We start from the raw sequence: 23,638 nt of genomic DNA, 5'->3' as shown, positions 1-23,638 counted from the left end.
CTGAGACATCTGGAGCAGGATCTTATGAGGAGTGGGCCAAGATACCTGCAGTCTGGAGAAGACATCTTCACCCCTGAGACATCTGGAGCAGGATCCTATGAGGAGAAGGCCAAGATACCTGCAGTCTGGAGAAGACATCTTCACCCCTGAGAAATCTGGAGCAGGATCTTATGAGGATGAGCCAAGATACCTGCAGTCTGGAGAAGACACATTCACACCTGAGACATCTGGAGCAGGATCTTATGAGGAGGAGCCAAGATACCTGCAGTCTGGAGAAGACACCTTCACCCCTGAGACATCTGGAGCAGCATCTTATGAGGAGTGGGCCAAGATACCTGCAGTCTGGAGAAGATATCTTCACTCCTGATACATCTGGAGTAGGATCTTATGAGGAGGAGCCAAGATACCTGCAGTCTGGAGAAGACATCTTCACCCCTGAGACATCTGGAGCAGGATCTTATGAGGAGTGGGCCAAGATACCTGCAGTCTGGAGAAGACATCTTCACCCCTGAGACATCTGGAGCAGGATCCTATGAGGAGTGGGCCAAGATACCTGCAGTCTGGAGAAGATATCTTCACCCCTGAGACATCTGGAGCAGGATCTTATGAGGAGGAGCCAAGATACCTGCAGTCTGGAGAAGATATCTTCACTCCTGACACATCTGGAGCAGGATCTTATGAGAAGGAGCCAAGATACCTGCAGTCTGGAGAAGACACCTTCACCCCTGAGACATCTGGAGCAGGATCTTATGAGGAGTGAGCCAAGATACCTGCAGTCTGGAGAAGACACCTTCACCCCTGAGACATCTGGAGCAGGATCTTATGAGGAGTGGGCCAAGATACCTGCAGTCTGGAGAAGATATCTTCACCCCTGAGACATCTGGAGCAGGATCTTATGAGGAGGAGCCAAGATACCTGCAGTCTGGAGAAGATATCTTCACTCCTGACACATCTGGAGCAGGATCTTATGAGAAGGAGCCAAGATACCTGCAGTCTGGAGAAGACACCTGAGACATCTGGAGCAGGATCTGATGAGGAGGAGCCAAGATACCTTCAGTCTGGAGAAGACACCTGAGACATCTGGAGCAGGATCTTATGAGGAGGAGCCAAGATACCTGCAGTCTGGAGAAGATATCTTCACCCCTGAGACATCTGGAGCAGGATCTTATGAGGAGGAGCCAAGATACCTGCAGTCTGGAGAAGATATCTTCACTCCTGACACATCTGGAGCAGGATCTTATGAGGCCAAGATACTCTCACGGTGAGCGCTCCGGTCCGCACTCCGATTGTGAGCGCTCACTTCCTCGCTCTCCTGTCTGAGCCACGGTTCACATCGCAGGACGCACCTGCATGCAAATCGCGACCCGCTTCTCACCTGCCTCCGCTATGGCCCGTCTCCTTCTGTTGCCAGAGGGGCTGGGATTCGCATTGTGGGATGCGCCCGCATGTGAATCCCAGCCCGTCACTTACCTCATGCTCCTCCTGCCACCTCCTATGCCTCTCTGCTCCGGCGTAGTTGTGTCCCTGTCCCGTAGGGTGCTCGCACCCCGGAGCTCGGAAATTTAAAGGGCCAGTATGCCATATAATTAAGTAACACCTGTGGCTCAGTTCCTCCACCTCCCACACTTCCCTGCTGGATCTTCAGCGCCCCTACCCTGAGATTAAGCGTTCCCAATTGTCTGTTTGCCTTGCCCATGTATTTTGACCCTTCCGCTACGTTATTTGACAACGCATCATTGCCACCTGCCTTGACCTTCTGCTAAGTCCGACTACGCCTCTGTCTCATCCTCCGGAACCCCACTTTGCCCAATTACCTGTGTGGTCGAGTCGTATCGAGGGTAGTGACCTGGGTGTCGCCTGCCACAGCAAGTCCATCCTGCCTTGCGGCTGTCTCTGGTGAAGACCAGCGGCACCTTAGACTCCGCTCCCCGATACGGCCCTTGTCATCTGCCACACAGGTTAGAGGATCCGCATCCAGCAACGTTACAGATACCTGCAGTCTGGAGAATACACCATCACACCTGAGACGTCTCATTGAGTTTTACAGGACTCTTTGGATTGTATTGATAACCTCAGAAGGTTGTGTGACCAAATATTAGGCTCAGAGACCATTATTTGTGTCCAGGACAGGGTCATTATTGTGTTTTTGTGTTAGAGGTCATGTCTATCATCGGGTAATTCTCAGCCATTTTATTCATTACTTTTATCAGTTTCAGGTTATTTCAGGAGCTTTGTGGGTTCTTCACCAGAGATTTACTCTTTCATCTCCACCTCACTAGACAGAAGAGATATGTCACCCCCCCTCATATGTGACCCCCCTCATACCGTCCTCTATGTGACATGTGATGACTCTTCTATACCGCCCTCTATGTGACATGTGATGACTCTTCTATACTGCCCTCTATGTGACATGTGATGACTCTTCTATACCGCCCTCTGTGTGACATGTGATGACTCTTCTATACCGCCCTCTGTGACATGTAATGACTCTTCTATACCGCCCTCTATGTGACATGTGATGACTCTTCTATACCGCCCTCTATGTGACATGTGATGACTCTTCTATACCGCCCTCTATGTGACATGTGATGACTCTTCTATACCGCCCTCTATGTGACATGTGATGACTCTTCTCTACCGTCCTCTATGTGACATTTGATGACTCTTTTATACCGCCCTCTATGTGACATGTGATGACTCTTTTATACCGCCCTCCATGTGACATGTGATGACTCTTTTATACCGCCCTCTATGTGACATATAATGACTCTTCTATACCGCCCTCTATGTGACATGTGATTACTCTTCTATACCGCCCTCTATGTGACATGTAATGATTCTTCTATACCGCTCTCTATGTGACATGTGAGGACTCTTTTATACCGCCCTCTATGTGACATGTGATGACTCTTCTATACCGCCCTCTATCTGACATGTGATGACTCTTTTATACCGCCCTCTATGTGACATGTGATGACTCTTCTATACCGCCCTCTATGTGACATGTGATGACTCTTCTATACCACCCTCTATGTGACATGTGAGGACTCTTTTATACCGCCCTCTATGTGACATGTGATGACTCTTTCATACCGCCCTCTATGTGACATGTAATGATTCTTCTATACCGCCCTCTATGTGACGTGATGACTCTTCTATACCGCCCTCTATGTGACATGTGATGACTCTTTTATACCGCCCTCTATGTGACATGTGATGACTCTGCTATACCGCCCTCTATGTGACATGTGATGACTCTTCTATACCGCCCTCTATGTGACATGTGATGACTCTTCTATACCGCCCTCTATGTGACATGTGACGACTCTTTTATACGGCCCTCTATGTGACATGTGATGACTCTTCTATACCGCCCTCTATGTGACATGTGATGACTCTTCTATACCACCCTCTATGTGACATGTGATGACTCTTTTATACCGTCCATTATGTGACATGTGATGACTCTTTTATACCGCCCTCTATGTGACATGTGATGACTCTTCTATACCGTCCTCTATCTGACATGTGATGACTCTTTTATACCGTCCTCTATCTGACATGTGATGACTCTTTTATACAGCCCTCTATGTGACATGTGATGACTCTTCTATATCGTCCTCTATCTGACATGTGATGACTCTTCTATACCGCCTTCTATGTGACATGTGATGACTCTTCTATACCGCCCTCTATGTGACATGTGATGACTCTTTCATACCGCCCTCTATGTGACATGTAATGATTCTTCTATACCGCCCTCTACGTGACATGGGATGACTCTTCTATACCGCCCTCTATGTGACATGTGATGACTTTTCTATACCGCCCTCTATGTGACATGTGATGACTCTTTCATACCGCCCTCTATGTGACATGTAATGATTCTTCTATACCGCCCTCTATGTGACATGTTATGACTCTTCTATACCGCCCTCTATGTGACATGTGATGACTCTTCTATACCGCCCTCTATGTGACATGTGATGACTCTTCTATACCGCCTTCTATGTGACATGTGATGACTCTTCTATATCGCCCTCTATGTGACATGTGATGACTCTGCTATACCGCCCTCTATGTGACATGTGATGACTCTGCTATACTGCCCTCTATGTGACATGTGATGACTCTTCTATACCGCCCTCTATGTGACATGTGATGACTCTTCTATACCGCCTTCTATGTGACATGTGATGACTCTTCTATACCGCCCTCTATGTGACATGTGATGACTCTGCTATACCGCCCTCTATGTGACATGTGATGACTCTGCTATACCGCCCTCTATGTGACATGTGAGGACTCTTTTATACCGCCCTCTATGTGACATGTGATGACTCTTCTATACCGCCCTCTATGTGACATGTGATGACTCTTCTATACCGCCCTCTATGTGACATGTGATGACTCTTCTATACCGCCTTCTATGTGACATGTGATGACTCTTCTATACCGCCCTCTATGTGACATGTGATGACTCTGCTATACCGCCCTCTATGTGACATGTGATGACTCTGCTATACCGCCCTCTATGTGACATGTGAGGACTCTTTTATACCGCCCTCTATGTGACATGTGATGACTCTTCTATACCGCCCTCTATGTGACATGTGATGACTCTTCTATACCGCCCTCTATGTGACATGTGATGACTCTTTTATACCGTCCATTATGTGACATGTGATGATTCTTCTATACCGCCCTCTACGTGACATGTGATGACTCTTCTATACCGCCCTCTATGTGACATGTGATGACTCTTCTATACCGCCCTCTATGTGACATGTGATGACTCTTTCATATCGCCCTCTATGTGACATGTGATGACTCTTCTATACCGCCCTCTATGTGACATGTGATGACTCTTCTATACCGCCCTCTATGTGACATGTGATGACTCTTCTATACCGCCCTCTATGTGACATTTAATGATTCTTCTGTACCGCCCTCTACGTGACATGTGATGACTCTTCTATACCGCCCTCTATGTGACATGTGATGACTCTTCTATACCGCCCTCTATGTGACATGTGATGACTCTTTCATACCGCCCTCTATGTGACATGTGATGACTCTTCTATACCGCCCTCGATGTGACATGTGATGACTCTTCTATACCGCCTTCTATGTGACATTTAATGATTCTTCTGTACCGCCCTCTATGTGACATGTGATGACTCTTCTATACCGCCCTCTATGTGACATGTGATGACTCTTCTATACCGCCCTCTATGTGACATGTGATGACTCTTCTATACCGCCCTCTATGTGACATGTGATGACTCTTCTATACCGCCCTCTATGTGACATGTGATGACTCTTTCATACCGCCCTCTATGTGACATGTGATGACTCTTCTATACCGCCCTCGATGTGACATGTGATGACTCTTCTATACCGCCTTCTATGTGACATTTAATGATTCTTCTGTACCGCCCTCTATGTGACATGTGATGACTCTTCTATACCGCCCTCTATGTGACATGTGATGACTCTTCTATACCGCCCTCGATGTGACATGTGATGACTCTTCTATACCGCCTTCTATGTGACATTTAATGATTCTTCTGTACCGCCCTCTATGTGACATGTGATGACTCTTCTATACCGCCCTCTATGTGACATTTAATGATTCTTCTGTACCGCCTTCTATGTGACATGTGATGACTCTTCTATACCGCCCTCTATGTGACATGTAATGATTCTTCTATACCGCCCTCTATGTGACATGTGATGACTCTTCTATACCGCCCTCTATGTGACATGTGATGACTCTTCTATACCGCCCTCTATGTGACATGTGATGACTCTTCTATACCGCCCTCTATGTGACATTTAATGATTCTTCTGTACCGCCTTCTATGTGACATGTGATGACTCTTCTATACCGCCCTCTATGTGACATGTAATGATTCTTCTATACCGCCCTCTATGTGACATGTAATGATTCTTCTATACCGCCCTCTATGTGACATGTGATGACTCTTTTATACCACCCTCTATCTGACATGTGATGACTCTTCTATACTGCCCTCTATGTGACATGTGATGACTCTTTCATACCGCCCTCTATCTGACATGTGATGACTCTTCTATACCGCCCTCTATGTGACATGTGATGACTCTTTCATACCGCCCTCTATGTGACATGTAATGATTCTTCTATACCGCCCTCTATGTGACATGTAATGATTCTTCTATACCGCCCTCTATGTGACATGTGATGACTCTTTTATACCGCCCTCTATGTGACATGTGATGACTCTTCTATACCGCCCTCTATGTGACATGTGATGACTCTTCTATACCGCCCTCTGACATGTGATGACTCTTTTATATTGCCCTCTATGTGACATGTGATGACTCTTCTATACCGCCCTCTGACATGTGATGACTCTTCTATACCGCCTTCTATGTGACATGTGATGACTCTTCTATACCGCCCTCTATGTGACATGTGATGACTCTTCTATACCGCCCTCTATGTGACATGTGATGACTCTTCTATACCGCCCTCCATGTGACATGTGATGACTCTTCTATACCGCCCTGTCATGTGATGACTTTTTTATGCCACCTTCTATCTGGCAGGTTGTCGGTTCATCTGGGGTGTGGTGGGCCCCCTGCAGGGTTCGGTGGAGTTGCCCTGTGTCCACCATCAGCCGTCGGGCTCTATAGAGGAGTTCACCGTGTACTGGCAGAAGAAGAATGTTCCGGAGGATCTGGTGGTGGCCACGATCATAGCGGGGAAGGTGGATACAAGATATGTCAGTGAGATCTTTAGGGGTCGCGCTCACTTCAATCCTGAGGGGTTACAAGATGGGAACTACAACCTCACCCTGAGCAACCTCTCCCTCCAGGACAGCGGCGAATACAAGTGCATCAGACTGCGCAACACCAATCAGGACCCCAAGATCACTGAAACACAGCTGGAGGTCAGAGGTGAGGACATGCTGCCCTAGAGCTTCTGTGTACGGTTAGAGCACCCTATAACTATAGCACCAAACCTGTCATAAGCACCCTAACCCTTAAATCAGTCCTTTGCGTGTCATCAGGAGACCTCCTCTTTACCTCAGTCATCAGGAGACCTCCTCCTTACCTCAGTCATCAGCAGGCCTCCTCCTTACTTCAGTTATCAGGAGACCTCCTCTTTACCTCAGTCATCAGGAGACCTCCTCTTTACCTCAGTCATCAGGAGACCTCCTCTTTACCTCAGTCATCAGGAGACCTCCTCTTTATCTTAGTCATCAGGAGACTTCCCGTTTACCTCAGTCATCAGCAGGCCTCCCCTTTACCTCAATCATCAGGAGACCTCCTCTTTACCTCAGTCATCAGGAGACCTCCTCTTTATCTCAGTCATCAGGAGACTTCCCGTTTACCTCAGTCATCAGGAGGCCTCCCTTTTACCCTCAGTCATCAGCAGACCTCCCCTTTACCCTCAGTCATCAGCAGACCTCCCCTTTACCCTCAGTCATCAGCAGACCTCCCTTTACCCTCAGTCATCAGCAGGCCTCCCCTTTACCCTCAGTCATCAGCAGGCCTCCCCTTTACCCTCAGTCATCAGCAGGCCTCCCCTTTACCCTCAGTCATCAGCAGACCTCCCTTTACCTCAGTCATCAGCAGACCTCCCCTTTACCCTCAGTCATCAGCAGGCCTCCCTTTTACCCTCAGTCATCAGCAGACCTCCCCTTTACCCTCAGTCATCAGCAGGCCTCCCCTTTACCCTCAGTCATCAGCAGGCCTCCCTTTTACCCTCAGTCATCAGCAGACCTCCCCTTTACCCTCAGTCATCAGCAGACCTCCCTTTACCCTCAGTCATCAGCAGGCCTCCCCTTTACCCTCAGTCATCAGCAGGCCTCCCCTTTACCCTCAGTCATCAGCAGGCCTCCCCTTTACCCTCAGTCATCAGCAGGCCTCCCCTTTACCATCAGTCATCAGCAGACCTCCTCTTTACCGTCAGTCATCAGCAGACCTCCTCTTTACCCTCAGTCATCAGCAGGCCTCCCCTTTACCATCAGTCATCAGCAGACCTCCTCTTTACCGTCAGTCATCAGCAGACCTCCTCTTTACCCTCAGTCATCAGCAGACCTCCCCTATCCCTCAGCAATCAGCAGGCCTCCCCTTTACCCTCAGTCATCAGCAGGCCTTCCCTTTACCCTCAATCAATAGCAGACCTCCCCTTTACTCTCAGTCATCAGCAGGTCTAACCTTTACCCTCAGTCATCAGCAGGCCTCCCTTTACCTCAGACATCAGCAGACCTCCCCTTTACCTCAGTCATCAGCAGACCTCCCCTTTACCTCAGTCATCAGCAGACCTCCCCTTTACCTCAGTCATCAGCAGACCTCCCCTTTACCTCAGTCATCAGCAGGCCTCCCCTTTACCTCAGTCATAAGTAAACCTCCCCTTTACCTCAGTCATCAGTAGACCTCCCCTTTACCTCAGTCATCAGCAGGCCTCCCCTTTTACCCTCAGTCATCAGTAAACCTCCCCTTTACCTCAGTCATCATCAGACCTCCCTTTACCTCAGTCATCAGCAGGCCTCCCTTTACCTCAGTCATCAGCAGGCCTCCCCTTTACCCTCAGTCATCAACAGACCTCCCTATTACCTCAGTCATCAGCAGGCCTCCCCTTTACCCTCAGTCATCAGCAGACCTCCCCTTTACCTCAGTTATCAGCAGGCCTCCCCTTTACCTCAGTCATCAGCAGGCCTGCCCTTTACCTTCAGTCATCAGCAGACCTCCCTATTACCTCAGTCATCAGCAGGCCTCCCCTTTACCTCAGTCATCAGCAGACCTCCCCTTTACCTCAGTCATCAGCAGACCTCCCCTTTACCCTCAGTCATCAGCAGGCCTCCCCTTTACCTCAGTCATCAGCAGGCCTCCCCTTTACCCTCAGTCATCAACAGACCTCCCTATTACCTCAGTCATCAGCAGGCCTCCCCTTTACCCTCAGTCATCAGCAGACCTCCCCTTTACCCTCAGTCATCAGCAGACCTCCCCTATAACCTCAGTCATCAGCAGACCTCCCCTTTACCCTCAGTCATCAGCAGACCGCCCCTTTACCTCAGTCATCAGCAGACCTCCCCTATACCCTCAGTCATCAGCAGACCTCCCCTTTACCTCAGTCATCAGCAGAACTCCCCTTTACCCTCAGTCATTAGCAGACCTCCCCTTTACCTCAGTTATCAGCAGGCCTCCCCTTTACCTCAGTAATCAGCAGGCCTGCCCTTTACCCTCAGTCATCAACAGACCTCCCTATTACCTCAGTCATCAGCAGGCCTCCCCTTTACCCTCAGTCATCAGCAGACCTCCCCTTTACCTCAGTCATCAGCAGACCTCCCCTTTACCTCAGTCATCAGCAGACCTCCTCTTTACCCTCAGTCATCAGCAGGCCTCCCCTTTACCTCAGTCATCAGCAGGCCTCCCCTTTACCTCAGTCATCAGCAGGCCTCCCCTTTACCTCAGTCATCAGCAGGCCTCCCCTTTACCTCAGTCATCAGGAGACCTCCTCTTTACCTCAGTCATCAGGAGACCTCCTCTTTATCTCAGTCATCAGGAGACTTCCCGTTTACCTCAGTCAGCAGCAGGCCTCCCCTATACCCTCAGTCATCAGCAGGCCTCCCCTTACCTCAGTCATTAGGAGACCTCCCCTTTACTATCACCTCAGCCATCAGCAGGCCTTCCCTTTACCTCAGTCATCAAGAGACCTCCCCTTTACCTCTGTCATCGGGAGACCTCCCCATTTACCGCAGTCATCAGCAGGCCTCCCCTTTACCTCAGTCATCAGCAGGCCTCCCCTTTACCCTCAGTCATCAGCAGACCTCCCTTTACCTCAGTCATCAGCAGACCTCCCCTTTACCCTCAGTCATCAGCAGGCCTCCCTTTACCTCAGTCATCAGCAGGCCTCCCCTTTACCCTCAGTCATCAGCAGGCCTCCCTTTTACCCTCAGTCATCAGCAGACCTCCCCTTTACCCTCAGTCATCAGCAGACCTCCCCTTTACCCTCAGTCATCAGCAGACCTCCCTTTACCCTCAGTCATTAGCAGGCCTCCCCTTTACCCTCAGTCATCAGCAGGCCTCCCCTTTACCCTCAGTCATCAGCAGGCCTCCCCTTTACCCTCAGTCATCAGCAGGCCTCCCCTTTACCCTCAGTCATCAGCAGACCTCCTCTTTACCCTCAGTCATCAGCAGACCTCCTCTTTACCCTCAGTCATCAGCAGACCTCCCCTTTCCCTCAGCAATCAGCAGGCCTCCCCTTTACCCTCAGTCACCAGCAGGCCTCCCCTTTACCCTCAGTCATCAACAGGCCTCCCCTTTACCCTCAGTCATCAGCAGGCCTTCCCTTTACCCTCAATCAATAGCAGACCTCCCCTTTACTCTCAGTCATCAGCAGGTCTCCCCTTTACCCTCAGTCATCAGCAGGCCTCCCTTTACCCTCAGTCATCAGCAGGCCTCCCCTTTACCCTCAGTCATCAGCAGGCCTCCCCTTTACCCTCAGTCATCAGCAGGCCTCCCCTTTACCCTCAGTCATCAGCAGGCCTCCCCTTTACCCTCAGTCATCAGCAGGCCTCCCCTTTACCATCAGTCATCAGCAGACCTCCTCTTTACCGTCAGTCATCAGCAGACCTCCTCTTTACCCTCAGTCATCAGCAGACCTCCCCTTTCCCTCAGCAATCAGCAGGCCTCCCCTTTACCCTCAGTCATCAGCAGGCCTCCCCTTTTCCCTCAGTCATCAACAGGCCTCCCCTTTACCCTCAGTCATCAGCAGGCCTTCCCTTTACCCTCAATCAATAGCAGACCTCCCCTTTACTCTCAGTCATCAGCAGGTCTCCCCTTTACCCTCAGTCATCAGCAGGCCTCCCTTTACCTCAGACATCAGCAGACCTCCCCTTTACCTCGGTCATCAGCAGACCTCCCCTTTACCTCAGTCATCAGCAGACCTCCCCTTTACCTCAGTCATCAGCAGACCTCCCCTTTACCTCAGTCATCAGCAGGCCTCCCCTTTACCTCAGTCATAAGTAAACCTCCCCTTTACCTCAGTCATCAGTAGACCTCCCCTTTACCTCAGTCATCAACAGGCATGCCCTTTACCCTCAGTAATCAGCAGGCCTCCCCTTTTACCCTCAGTCATCAGTAAACCTCCCCTTTAACTCAGTCATCATCAGACCTCCCTTTACCTCAGTCATCAGCAGGCCTCCCTTTACATCAGTCATCAGCAGGCCTCCCCTTTACCCTCAGTCATCAACAGACCTCCCTATTACCTCAGTCATCAGCAGGCCTCCCCTTTACCCTCAGTCATCAGCAGACCTCCCCTTTACCTCAGTCATCAGCAGACCTCCCCTTTACCCTCAGTCATCAGCAGGCCTCCCCTTTACCTCAGTCATCAGCAGGCCTCCCCATTACCTCAGTCATCAGCAGGCCTCCCCATTACCTCAGTCATCAGCAGGCCTCCCCTTTACCTCAGTCATCAGCAGGCCTCCCCATTACCTCAGTCATCAGCAGGCCTCCCCATTACCTCAGTCATCAGCAGGCCTCCCTTTACCTCAGTCATCAGCAGACCTCCCCTATACCCTCAGTCATCAGCAGGCCTCCCCTTTACCCTCAGTCATCAGCAGACCTCCCCTATACCCTCAGTCATCAGCAGACCTCCCCTTTACCCTCAGTCATCAGCAGACCTCCCCTTTACCTCAGTCATCAGCAGACCTCCCCTTTACCCTCAGTCATCAGCAGACCTCCCCTTTACCTCAGTTATCAGCAGGCCTCCCCTTTACCTCAGTCATCAGCAGGCCTGCCCTTTACCCTCAGTCATCAGCAGACCTCCCTATTACCTCAGTCATCAGCAGGCCTCCCCTTTACCCTCAGTCATCAGCAGACCTCCCCTTTACCTCAGTCATCAGCAGACCTCCCCTTTACCCTCAGTCATCAGCAGGCCTCCCCTTTACCTCAGTCATCAGCAGGCCTCCCCTTTACCCTCAGTCATCAACAGACCTCCCTATTACCTCAGTCATCAGCAGGCCTCCCCTTTACCCTCAGTCATCAGCAGACCTCCCCTTTACCTCAGTCATCAGCAGACCTCCCCTTTACCCTCAGTCATCAGCAGGCCTCCCCTTTACCTCAGTCATCAGCAGGCCTCCCCATTACCTCAGTCATCAGCAGGCCTCCCTTTACCTCAGTCATCAGCAGACCTCCCCTTTACCTCAGTCATCAGCAGACCTCCCCTATACCCTCAGTCATCAGCAGGCCTCCCCTTTACCCTCAGTCATCAGCAGACTTCCCCTATACCCTCAGTCATCAGCAGACCTCCCCTTTACCCTCAGTCATCAGCAGACTGCCCCTATACCTCAGTCATCAGCAGACCTCCCCTATACCCTCAGTCATCAGCAGGCCTGCCCTTTACCTCAGTCATCAGCAGGCCTCCCCTTTACCTCAGTCATCAGCAGGCCTCCCCTTTACCTCAGTCATCAGCAGACCTCCCCTATACCCTCAGTCATCAGCAGGCCTCCCCTTTACCCTCAGTCATCAGCAGACCTCCCCTATACCCTCAGTCATCAGCAGACCTCCCCTTTACCCTCAGTCATCAGCAGACCTCCCCTTTACCCTCAGTCATCAGCAGACCTCCCCTTTACCCTCAGTCATCAGCAGACCTCTCCTTTACCCTCAGTCATCAGCAGGCCTCCCCTTTACCTCAGTCATCAGCAGGCCTCCCCTTTACCCTCAGTCATCAGCAGGCCTCCCCTTTACCCTCAGTCATCAGCAGGCCTCCCCTTTACCCTCAGTCATCAGCAGACCTCTCCTTTACCCTCAGTCATCAGCAGGCCTCCCTTTACCTCAGTCATCAGCAGACCTCCTCTTTACCGTCAGTCATCAGCAGACCTCCTCTTTACCCTCAGTCATCAGCAGACCTCCCCTTTCCCTCAGCAATCAGCAGGCCTCCCCTTTACCCTCAGTCATCAGCAGGCCTCCCCTTTACCCTCAGTCATCAACAGGCCTCCCCTTTACCCTCAGTCATCAGCAGGCCTTCCCTTTACCCTCAAGCAATAGCAGACCTCCCCTTTACTCTCAGTCATCAGCAGGTCTCCCCTTTACCCTCAGTCATCAGCAGGCCTCCCTTTACCTCAGACATCAGCAGACCTCCCCTTTACCTCAGTCATCAGCAGACCTCCCCTTTACCTCAGTCATCAGCAGACCTCCCCTTTACCTCAGTCATCAGCAGACCTCCCCTTTACCTCAGTCATCAGCAGGCCTCCCCTTTACCTCAGTCATAAGTAAACCTCCCCTTTACCTCAGTCATCAGTAGACCTCCCCTTTACCTCAGTCATCAGCAGGCATGCCCTTTACCCTCAGTAATCAGCAGGCCTCCCCTTTTACCCTCAGTCATCAGTAAACCTCCCCTTTACCTCAGTCATCATCAGACCTCCCTTTACCTCAGTCATCAGCAGGCCTCCCTTTACCTCAGTCATCAGCAGGCCTCCCCTTTACCCTCAGTCATCAACAGACCTCCCTATTACCTCAGTCATCAGCAGGCCTCCCCTTTACCCTCAGTCTTCAGCAGACCTCCCCTTTACCTCAGTCATCAGCAGACCTCCCCTTCACCTCAGTCATCAACAGGCCTCCCCTTTACCTCAGTCATAAGTAAACCTCCCCTTTACCTCAGTCATCAGTAGACCTCCCCTTTACCTCAGTCATCAGCAGGCATGCCCTTTACCCTCAGTAATTCAGTAATCAGCAGGCCTCCCCTTTTACCCTCAGTCATCAGTAAACCTCCCCTTTACCTCAGTCATCATCAGACCTCCCTTTACCTCAGTCATCAGCAGGCCTCCCTTTACCTCAGTCATCAGCAGGCCTCCCCTTTACCCTCAGTCATCAACAGACCTCCCTATTACCTCAGTCATCAGCAGGCCTCCCCTTTACCCTCAGTCATCAGCAGACCTCCCCTTTACCTCAGTCATCAGCAGACCTCCCCTTTACCCTCAGTCATCAGCAGGCCTCCCCTTTACCTCAATCATCAGCAGGCCTCCCCATTACCTCAGTCATCAGCAGGCCTCCCCATTACCTCAGTCATCAGCAGGCCTCCCTTTACCTCAGTCATCAGCAGACCTCCCCTATACCCTCAGTCATCAGCAGGCCTCCCCTTTACCCTCAGTCATCAGCAGACCTCCCCTATACCCTCAGTCATCAGCAGACCTCCCCTTTACCCTCAGTCATCAGCAGACCTCCCCTTTACCTCAGTCATCAGCAGACCTCCCCTTTACCCTCAGTCATCAGCAGACCTCCCCTTTACCCTCAGTCATCAGCAGACCTCCCCTTTACCTCAGTTATCAGCAGGCCTCCCCTTTACCTCAGTCATCAGCTGTCCTGCCCTTTACCCTCAGTCATCAGCAGACCTCCCTATTACCTCAGTCATCAGCAGGCCTCCCCTTTACCCTCAGTCATCAGCAGACCTCCCCTTTACCTCAGTCATCAGCAGACCTCCCCTTTACCCTCAGTCATCAGCAGGCCTCCCCTTTACCTCAGTCATCAGCAGGCCTCCCCTTTACCCTCAGTCATCAACAGACCTCCCTATTACCTCAGTCATCAGCAGGCCTCCCCTTTACCCTCAGTCATCAGCAGACCTCCCCTTTACCTCAGTCATCAGCAGACCTCCCCTTTACCCTCAGTCATCAGCAGGCCTCCCCTTTACCTCAGTCATCAGCAGGCCTCCCCATTACCTCAGTCATCAGCAGGCCTCCCTTTACCTCAGTCATCAGCAGACCTCCCCTTTACCTCAGTCATCAGCAGACCTCCCCTATACCCTCAGTCATCATCAGGCCTCCCCTTTACCCTCAGTCATCAGCAGACCTCCCCTATACCCTCAGTCATCAGCAGACCTCCCCTTTACCCTCAGTCATCAGCAGACCGCCCCTTTACCTCAGTCATCAGCAGACCTCCCCTATACCCTCAGTCATCAGCAGACCTCCCCTTTACCTCAGTTATCAGCAGGCCTCACCTTTACCTCAGTAATCAGCAGGCCTGCCCTTTACCCTCAGTCATCAACAGACCTCCCTATTACCTCAGTCATCAGCAGGCCTCCCCTTTACCCTCAGTCATCAGCAGACCTCCCCTTTACCTCAGTCATCAGCAGACCTCCCCTTTACCTCAGTCATCAGCAGACCTCCCCTTTACCCTCAGTCATCAGCAGGCCTCCCCTTTACCTCAGTCATCAGCAGGCCTCCCCTTTACCTCAGTCATCAGCAGGCCTCCCCTTTACCTCAGTCATCAGCAGACCTCCCCTATACCGTCAGTCATCAGCAGGCCTCCCCTTTACCCTCAGTCATCAGCAGACCTCCCCTTTACCCTCAGTCATCAGCAGACCTCCCCTTTACCCTCAGTCATCAGCAGACCTCCCCTTTACCCTCAGTCATCAGCAGACCTCTCCTTTACCCTCAGTCATCAGCAGACCTCTCCTTAACCCTCAGTCATCAGCAGACCTCCCCTTTACCTCAGTCATCAGCAGGCCTCCCTTTACCTCAGTCATCAGCAGACCTCCCCTTTACCTCAGTCATCAGCAGACCTCCCCTTTACCTCAGTCATCAGCAGACCTCCCCTTTACCTCAGTCATCAGCAGACCTCCCCTTTACCTCAGTCATCAGCAGGCCTCCCCTTTACCTCAGTCATCAGCAGACCTCTCCTTTACCCTCAGTCATCAGCAGACCTCTCCTTAACCCTCAGTCATCAGCAGACCTCCCCTTTACCTCAGTCATCAGCAGGCCTCCCTTTACCTCAGTCATCAGCAGACCTCCCCTTTACCTCAGTCATCAGCAGACCTCCCCTTTACCTCAGTCATCAGCAGACCTCCACTTTACCTCAGTCATCAGCAGACCTCCCCTTTACCTCAGTCATCAGCAGACCTCCCCTTTACCTCAGTCATCAGCAGACCTCCCCTTTACCTCAGTCATCAGCAGGCCTCAGCCTCCCCTTCTTCTTCTCTATCTGCAGCAGAGTTCAGCACTCCGGTGGTCGGCGACGTGTCCTCCACACATAAGCTGCCGACCGGCAATGAGTGGAACCTGACCTGCACATCGAAAGGAGGACTTGAGCTGCCGAGAATAATATGGATTAACGCTACGGACGGGAGAGAGGTCCGAGGTGGTCGTGTCCACAAGGACATTCAGCAGATTGGAGACCTCATCAATGTGACCAGCACCATCACCCTCAACATCACGTCCACCATCAACATCTCGTGTGTCATAGTCACCAAGAATGGAAACGTGACGTCTGAGCCTTGTAAGTACAGGACTACATCATATATATGTATACGGCTACATCACATATAAGTACACGACTACATCATATATATGTATACGGCTACATCACATATAAGTACATGACTACATCATATATATGTATACGGCTACATCACATATAAGTACACGACTACATCATATATATGTATACGGCTACATCACATATAAGTACACGACTACATCATATATATGTATACGGCTACATCACATATAAGTACACGACTACATCATATATATGTATACGACTACATCACATATAAGTACACGACTACATGATATATATATAAGTACACGACTACATCATATATAAGTACACAACTACATCATATATATGTATACGGCTACATCACATATAAGTACACGACTACATCATATATATGTATACGGCTACATCATATATAGTTACACGACTACATCATATATATGTATACGGCTACATTATATATAAGTACATGACTACATCATATATATGTATACGGCTACATCATATATAGGTACACAACTACATCATATATATGTATACGGCTACATCACATATAAGTACACGACTACATCATATATATGTATACGGCTACATCATATATAGGTACACGACTACATCATATATATGTATACGGCTACATCATATATAGGTACACGACTACATCATATATATGTATACGGCTACATCATATATAAGTACACGAATACATCATATATAAGTACATGACTACATCATATATATGTATACGGCTACATCATATATAAGTACACGACTACATCATATATATGTATACGGCTACATCACATATAAGTACACGACTACATCATATATATGTATACGGCTACATCACATATAAGTACACGACTACATCATATATATGTATACGGCTACATCACATATAAGTACACGACTACATCATATATATGTATACGGCTACATCATATATAAGTACATGACTACATCATATATATGTATACGGCTACATCACATATAAGTACACGACTACATCATATATATGTATACGGCTACATCATATATAAGTACACGACTACATCACATATAAGTACACGACTACATCATATATAAGTACACGACTACATCACATATAAGTACACGACTACATCATATATAAGTACACGACTACATCATATATAAGTACACGACTACATCATATATAAGTACACGACTACATCATATATAAGTACACGACTACATCATATATAAGTACACGACTACATCATATATATGTATACGGCTACATCATATATAGGTACACAACTACATCATATATATACGGCTACATCATATATAAGTACACGACTACATCATATATATGTATACGGCTACATCATATATAAGTACATGACTACATCATATATATGTATACGGCTACATCATATATAAGTACACGACTACATCATATATAAGTACACGACTACATCATATATAAGTACACGACTACATCATATATATGTATACGGCTACATCATATATAGGTACACAACTACATCATATATATACGGCTACATCATATATAAGTACACGACTACATCATATATATGTATACGGCTACATCACATATAAGTACACGACTACATCATATATATGTATACGGCTACATCACATATAAGTACACGACTACATCATATATATGTATACGGCTACATCACATATAAGTACACGGCTACATCATATATATGTATACGGCTACATCATATATAAGTACACGACTACATCATATATATGTATACGGCTACATCACATATAAGTACACGACTACATCATATATATGTATACGGCTACATCATATATAAGTACACGACTACATCACATATAAGTACACGACTACATCATATATAAGTACACGACTACATCATATATATGTATACGGCTACATCACATATAAGTACACGACTACATCATATATAAGTACACGACTACATCATATATATGTATACGGCTACATCACATATAAGTACACGACTACATGACTAGGGGATCTTCTACTTGCTCTGTGACCCCGTCCCACCCTGCCACCCCCATCAATAACGACATTACAACACTTATTTTTGGTGGAAAAGGCCACAGCGGCCACATTTATTAAATAACCATAATAAAATAAAATAAATATATATACTTTAACTTTACAATAACACAGTAACAGTCGGGTAAACATTACCCATTAACATTATAACATTTACAAATCATAGTGCATAACATTGTAAACAGTTTTCATTTCCTACCCCAAAGGTAAGGGGACCTGAAGGCAACCTGAGTTATTCCCCGGGCTCCTACTTTGCCCTTGGCCGTAAATCAACGACCCAAGGACACCCCCTTCAGAGCCCCCGTTTTCCACCTCAACCGCTGAGGTGTCACCAGTGACTGGGGCACCGCCCCCAGCCCTACCACACCATTCTGTTCACACCTCACTCCAATTCTCCATCAAGTGCCTCCAGGTCCCCCTCCCCCACTACCTGCCGCCGTGACTAAACGCAACCTAACCACCCCACCTCGCTTAGGGCGGGCGGGCGGGCAACTTCCTTCCACGCTTCTTCTTGAGATAAAGAGGGGCCCTTCCGGTTCCGGACCTCCTTTTAACCCCTCCGACCTCTTCCTTAACTCCCCCTCCTCTATGCCCCCTCCTTCCCCTGACCTGCCTTTGACCCCTATCTTATTTCCCGCTGCGCTGCCCCCTGTCATGTGCCCCCTCCTCTCCTACTTCGCTTCCGATACGGGGCCTTTCTTGACTAGGGGATCTGCTACTTGCTCTGTGACCCCTGTACCACCCTGCCACCCCCCATCAATAACCACATTACAACACTTATTTTTGGTGGAAAAGGCCACAGCGGCCACATTTATTAAATAACCATAATAAAATAAATATATATACTTTAACTTTACAATAACACAGTAACAGTCGGGTAAACATTACCCATTAACATTATAACATTTACAAATCATAGTGCATAACATTGTAAACAGTTTTCCATTTCCTACCCCAAAGGTAAGGGGACCTGAAGGCAACCTGAGTTATTCCCCGGGCTCCTACTTTGCCCTTGGCCGTAAATCAACGACCCAAGGACACCCCCTTCAGAGCCCCCGTTTTCCACCTCAACCGCTGAGGTGTCACCAGTGACTGGGGCACCGCCCCCAGCCCTACCACACCATTCTGTTCACACCTCACTCCAATTCTCCATCAAGTGCCTCCAGGTCCCCCTCCCCCACTACCTGCCACGACGGCCTTGTGTGACTCCTCACTCACGGCCGGCCACCCACAACCCGACTGCTCTCACCACCACCTCCCTGATTTCCAGAACCCACAAATCCATCCCCAAGGGGTTCAGATGGACCCCGTCAGCGTCCATAAAATCCCAGGAAGGACTCTCCAACTCCCGGTGGCGCACTACCAGGCCCCCATTCCGCGCCATAAAACGACTCACCACCCTATTAACCTTGGCCCTCGCCTTATTCAGTCGGATGACCGAACGCGCCTCCCTCCACTTGAACCGCGCCACAATGTCCGACCAGACCACCACGATCCCGGGGAAGGACGACCAGATCCACAGCATGTCCAATTTAATATCCCTCATCAAGGCTCTGGCCGTCCGACCCCCAAGATCATTGCCGCCTAGGTGGACTACCAACACGTTGGGGGGCCTGTCCAGTGCCGCATGTGTTTGCAAGAGGGGGAGCAGTCCCGCCCACTGCAAACCCCCTTGACCAATCCACCGCACCTGAGCCTGTTCCCTGTCCAGACCCAACTGCCTCCCAGCCGGGCGAACATCAGCGCGCGAGGCCCCACGCCTCACGTACGAATGTCCCACGATCCAGACCAAGCACGGCTGACCCCCTGTAAGACATAAACACGAAAACAACCCATCACTATTCCTGCCTTACTCCCCACATATATTGTCCATAAAACAAAACAAACACCCACAAAAAGACACGCCCACCCCCTACAACATCTGCGGGCGCACATATAACCGGAACCGATCAGATTCCCACCTCCCAATCCTCCGTATCGCATCAGGCCTCAAACCCCACCGCGACGCCTCCGTAGCCGCTCCTATCCGAAAGGAGTGCGAGCTGAACCCACCTGCATCCTTCCCCAGCTTCTCCAGACAAAAACGGAAAACCCGCACAAATTGGAACCGGGACAAAAATTCCCCGTTTGCATGAACCAGCAACGGGCCCCCCATCACCGTCCGAACCCCCAAGTACTCCCGAAAACAATGCACCGGACACATGCCCCCACCACCCAACTCCGCCAACCGTACAGCAAAACCCTTCCCCAGCTGGTCCGTTTTGGACCTGCGCACCTTACACACTAACACAGAACCGTCCAAGCAAACATCCCCAAACAACAAACCTCCCACCCGAACCTTACTAGGCGCGACCAGCTCCGAAACCCGAAACGCCCCAAAAAACGCCAGCGAGAAAGCCAGCCGAAACAGCAACACCTCAAAAACAGACGAGCACACCGTCCCCAAAACCCCCCCTATATCCGCCAGCAGCTGGAAAGAAACAGGCCGCCGAGCATCACGCTGCACCACCCCTCTCCGAAAACCCCTGGCAGCCAAACGCACCCTAAACGATTTAGTGACATCAGACAACCCCTGACACCTAAACCAGAACCCCAGGGCCGCCATCCGGCGGCTCAACCCCGTCGGGGACACTCCATCCCCAAACAATCTCCCAACGTAAAACAAAACTGCCACTTCCCAATCCCCATCACTCAAAACCCCCAACTCCGCCACCAAAAGCTCCCATTCCCGCCAACACTTACAATACCCCGCCCAGGTGCTATCACAAACCGACCGACGAATCAAGGCAAAGGCCGTTCTCAAACCACTTGCCATAACTCCTCCGGACAGGGGATCCCCTGCGACTCCGCCTCCGGCGCCAGCTCCCGAAACCTGTCCCACTGAAAACGAGAGAGAGAGTCAGCAATCTCATTACAGATCCCCGGGACATGCATAGCCACAAACTGCGCGTTCAACAATAAACAGCTTAACACCAAACGCCTTAACAGCCTCACCACCGGAGGCGATCTCGCCGTTTGTGCGTTCACTGCCTGTACCACCCCCAGGTTGTCACACCGGAAACAGATTTTTCCATTGCGCAACTGCTCCCCCCAAATCTCCACCGCCACCACAATCGGAAAAAGTTCCAGCAGTGCCAAGTTGCGCACCAAACCGCCCTCCCGCCATGCCATCGGCCATTCCCCCGTGCACCACTGACCCTGGAAATAAGCGCCGAAGCCACAGCTACCCGACGCGTCCGTGAACAGTTCCATGTCCCAGTTGGACACTTGCCGTTCCATGATAATCGACCGCCCGTTATACCTGTCCAAGAATTCCCGCCAAATCCCCAAATCCGCCCGCAAATCCGCGGACAAGCGCACGAAGTGATTCGGCCGTCGCACACCTGCCGTGGCACCCGCTAAACGCCTACAAAAAACCCGCCCCATGGGCATAATGCGACACGCAAAATTGAGGCGGCCTAACAACGACTGCAAGTCCCACAACTTAATCTTCCGAGTCAGCAACGCCCCATCAATCGCCCCCTTCAAATCCTGAAGCTTGTCATCCGGCAACCTACACTCAAAAGCCACCGTGTCAATGACAATGCCCAGGAATTTTAACGCTGTGGAAGGCCCCTCCGTCTTGTCGGGTGCCAAAGGCACCCCGAAGCAGGCCGCCACCCTCTCCATCGTTTGCAGCAGAATCGCGCAAGTCGCCCTACCAGCCTGACCCACGAATAAGAAATCATCGAGGTAATGCAGCACCGAAGGCACCTGAGCCTCCGATCGCACCACCCATTCTAAAAACGTGCTAAAAAACTCAAAAAACGAACAAGAAATAGAACAGCCCATAGGAAGGCAACGATCCACAAAAAACTGTCCCTCCCAACAACACCCCAACAACTCAAAACTGTCCGGATGGACCGGAAGGAGCCGAAATGCAGCCTCAATATCCGTTTTCGCCAACAGCGCGCCCCTGCCGTACCGCCTCACCCACTCAACCGCCGCATCGAAAGACGTGTATGACACCGCGCACAGCGCCGGGTCGATACCGTCATTTACCGACTCCCCTTCCGGAAAGGAGAGGTGGTGAATGAGCCGAAACTTGTTCGGCTCCTTCTTGGGAACAACCCCCAGCGGAGAAATCCTCAAGTTCGGCAGCGGCGGGGCCGCAAACGGCCCCACCATCCTTCCCAGCTCCACTTCCTTAAACAACTTAGCCGACACCACGTCCAGATGACCCAATGCCGACGTCAAGTTGCGCACCACCCCCAAGTCCCTAACCGGCGAACACGGAATACGAAAACCCTCCGAAAACCCCTCCTTCAACAACTCCGCCACCCGCCTATTTGGGTACGCCTCTAGAAAAGGAAGCATCCTTTCCACCCTCACCGGCGTGACCCATTTTTGCTTCAACATCTCCGCCCTTACCCTTCCCTTTTCGAAAACACCGCGACAGACCATGGGCACCTCCGCAACCGGAGCACTCATGACGGAATCTGCATGTCTCCCCAAACTTGCACTGGCCCTCATTAAATTGCCAGCAACACCCTTTTGCCGCACCGGCCGGCCGACCAGACCCAGCCCCAGCCCCGCCGGCCCCCTCCCGAAAGGACTGCTGTCCCCCTGGAGCGCGAGGCGCCGCCATTAGTTTCATCCACAAGCTGATATCCTTGTGGTCCCACCGCAGCGAGGGGCGCACCGCCTTGCGCTGCCGAAACTGCTCGTCATATCGCAGCCAAGCGGTGCCCCCATATGTCCTATAGGCTTCCCCAACCGAATCGAGATAGCAAAAAAGGCCGGAACAATTATCCGGCGCTTTCTCGCCAATAACGCTCGCCAAGATGGCAAACGCCTGTAACCAATTATTAAACGTCCGCGGTATCAGCCGATACCGTCGGCGTTCCTCCTCCTCCTTCTTTGACTCGTCAGGTTTAACCCTATCCAGGTTGAACTTCTCCAATGGGAGCAGCGAAAAAATTTCAACATACTCCCCTTTCCAGATCCGCTCCCGAACCTCCGCCTTCAAATGCGCACCCAGGGGCCCCTCAAAACAGACATAGACTTCTCCTTTTGCCGAATCCGCCAGACGCACTTCATCCACAACCTTATCCCCCGCCTTCCCAGCCGCCGCACCAGGGACCGTCTGCCCACCGTCCCCACTCCCAACCGTGACCGACGTGGACCCCCCTTCGGCCACCCCGGCACCGCCGTTCACCCATACCGCCGCCGGCGACCCCACCCCCGGAGCAGCCCTGTCATGCAACAGATCCCGGACATCCCGCAGTAAAGAAGACAAACCCTCCCACAAACCCCCCCCAGCCGCAGACCCCAAAGCAGTATTCC

At 50.6% G+C, this 23,638-nt stretch overlaps 1 protein-coding gene across 2 annotated transcripts in view; it reads left to right on the top strand.

Moving 5' to 3' along the window:
• The window catches only part of LOC130312788 (T-lymphocyte activation antigen CD80-like), an 80,022-nt gene that overhangs the window by 12,240 nt on the left and 44,144 nt on the right, over positions 1 to 23,638 (top strand). The window contains exons 3-4 of one of the 2 annotated variants that reach the window (XM_056552604.1): positions 6,595 to 6,945; positions 15,982 to 16,266. In XM_056552604.1, coding sequence (XP_056408579.1) covers positions 6,595 to 6,945; positions 15,982 to 16,266 — 636 coding nt within the window. Of the gene's footprint in view, positions 1 to 6,594; positions 6,946 to 15,978; positions 16,267 to 23,638 lie in introns of both variants that reach the window. The other variant, XM_056552603.1, reaches the window with a different exon arrangement.

This window comes from Hyla sarda, unplaced genomic scaffold, assembly GCF_029499605.1.
Source record: "Hyla sarda isolate aHylSar1 unplaced genomic scaffold, aHylSar1.hap1 scaffold_173, whole genome shotgun sequence".
NCBI lineage: Eukaryota > Metazoa > Chordata > Amphibia > Anura > Hylidae > Hyla > Hyla sarda.
Note: the sequence above shows the minus strand (reverse complement) of the source record. Positions and strands in the feature narration are given on the sequence as shown.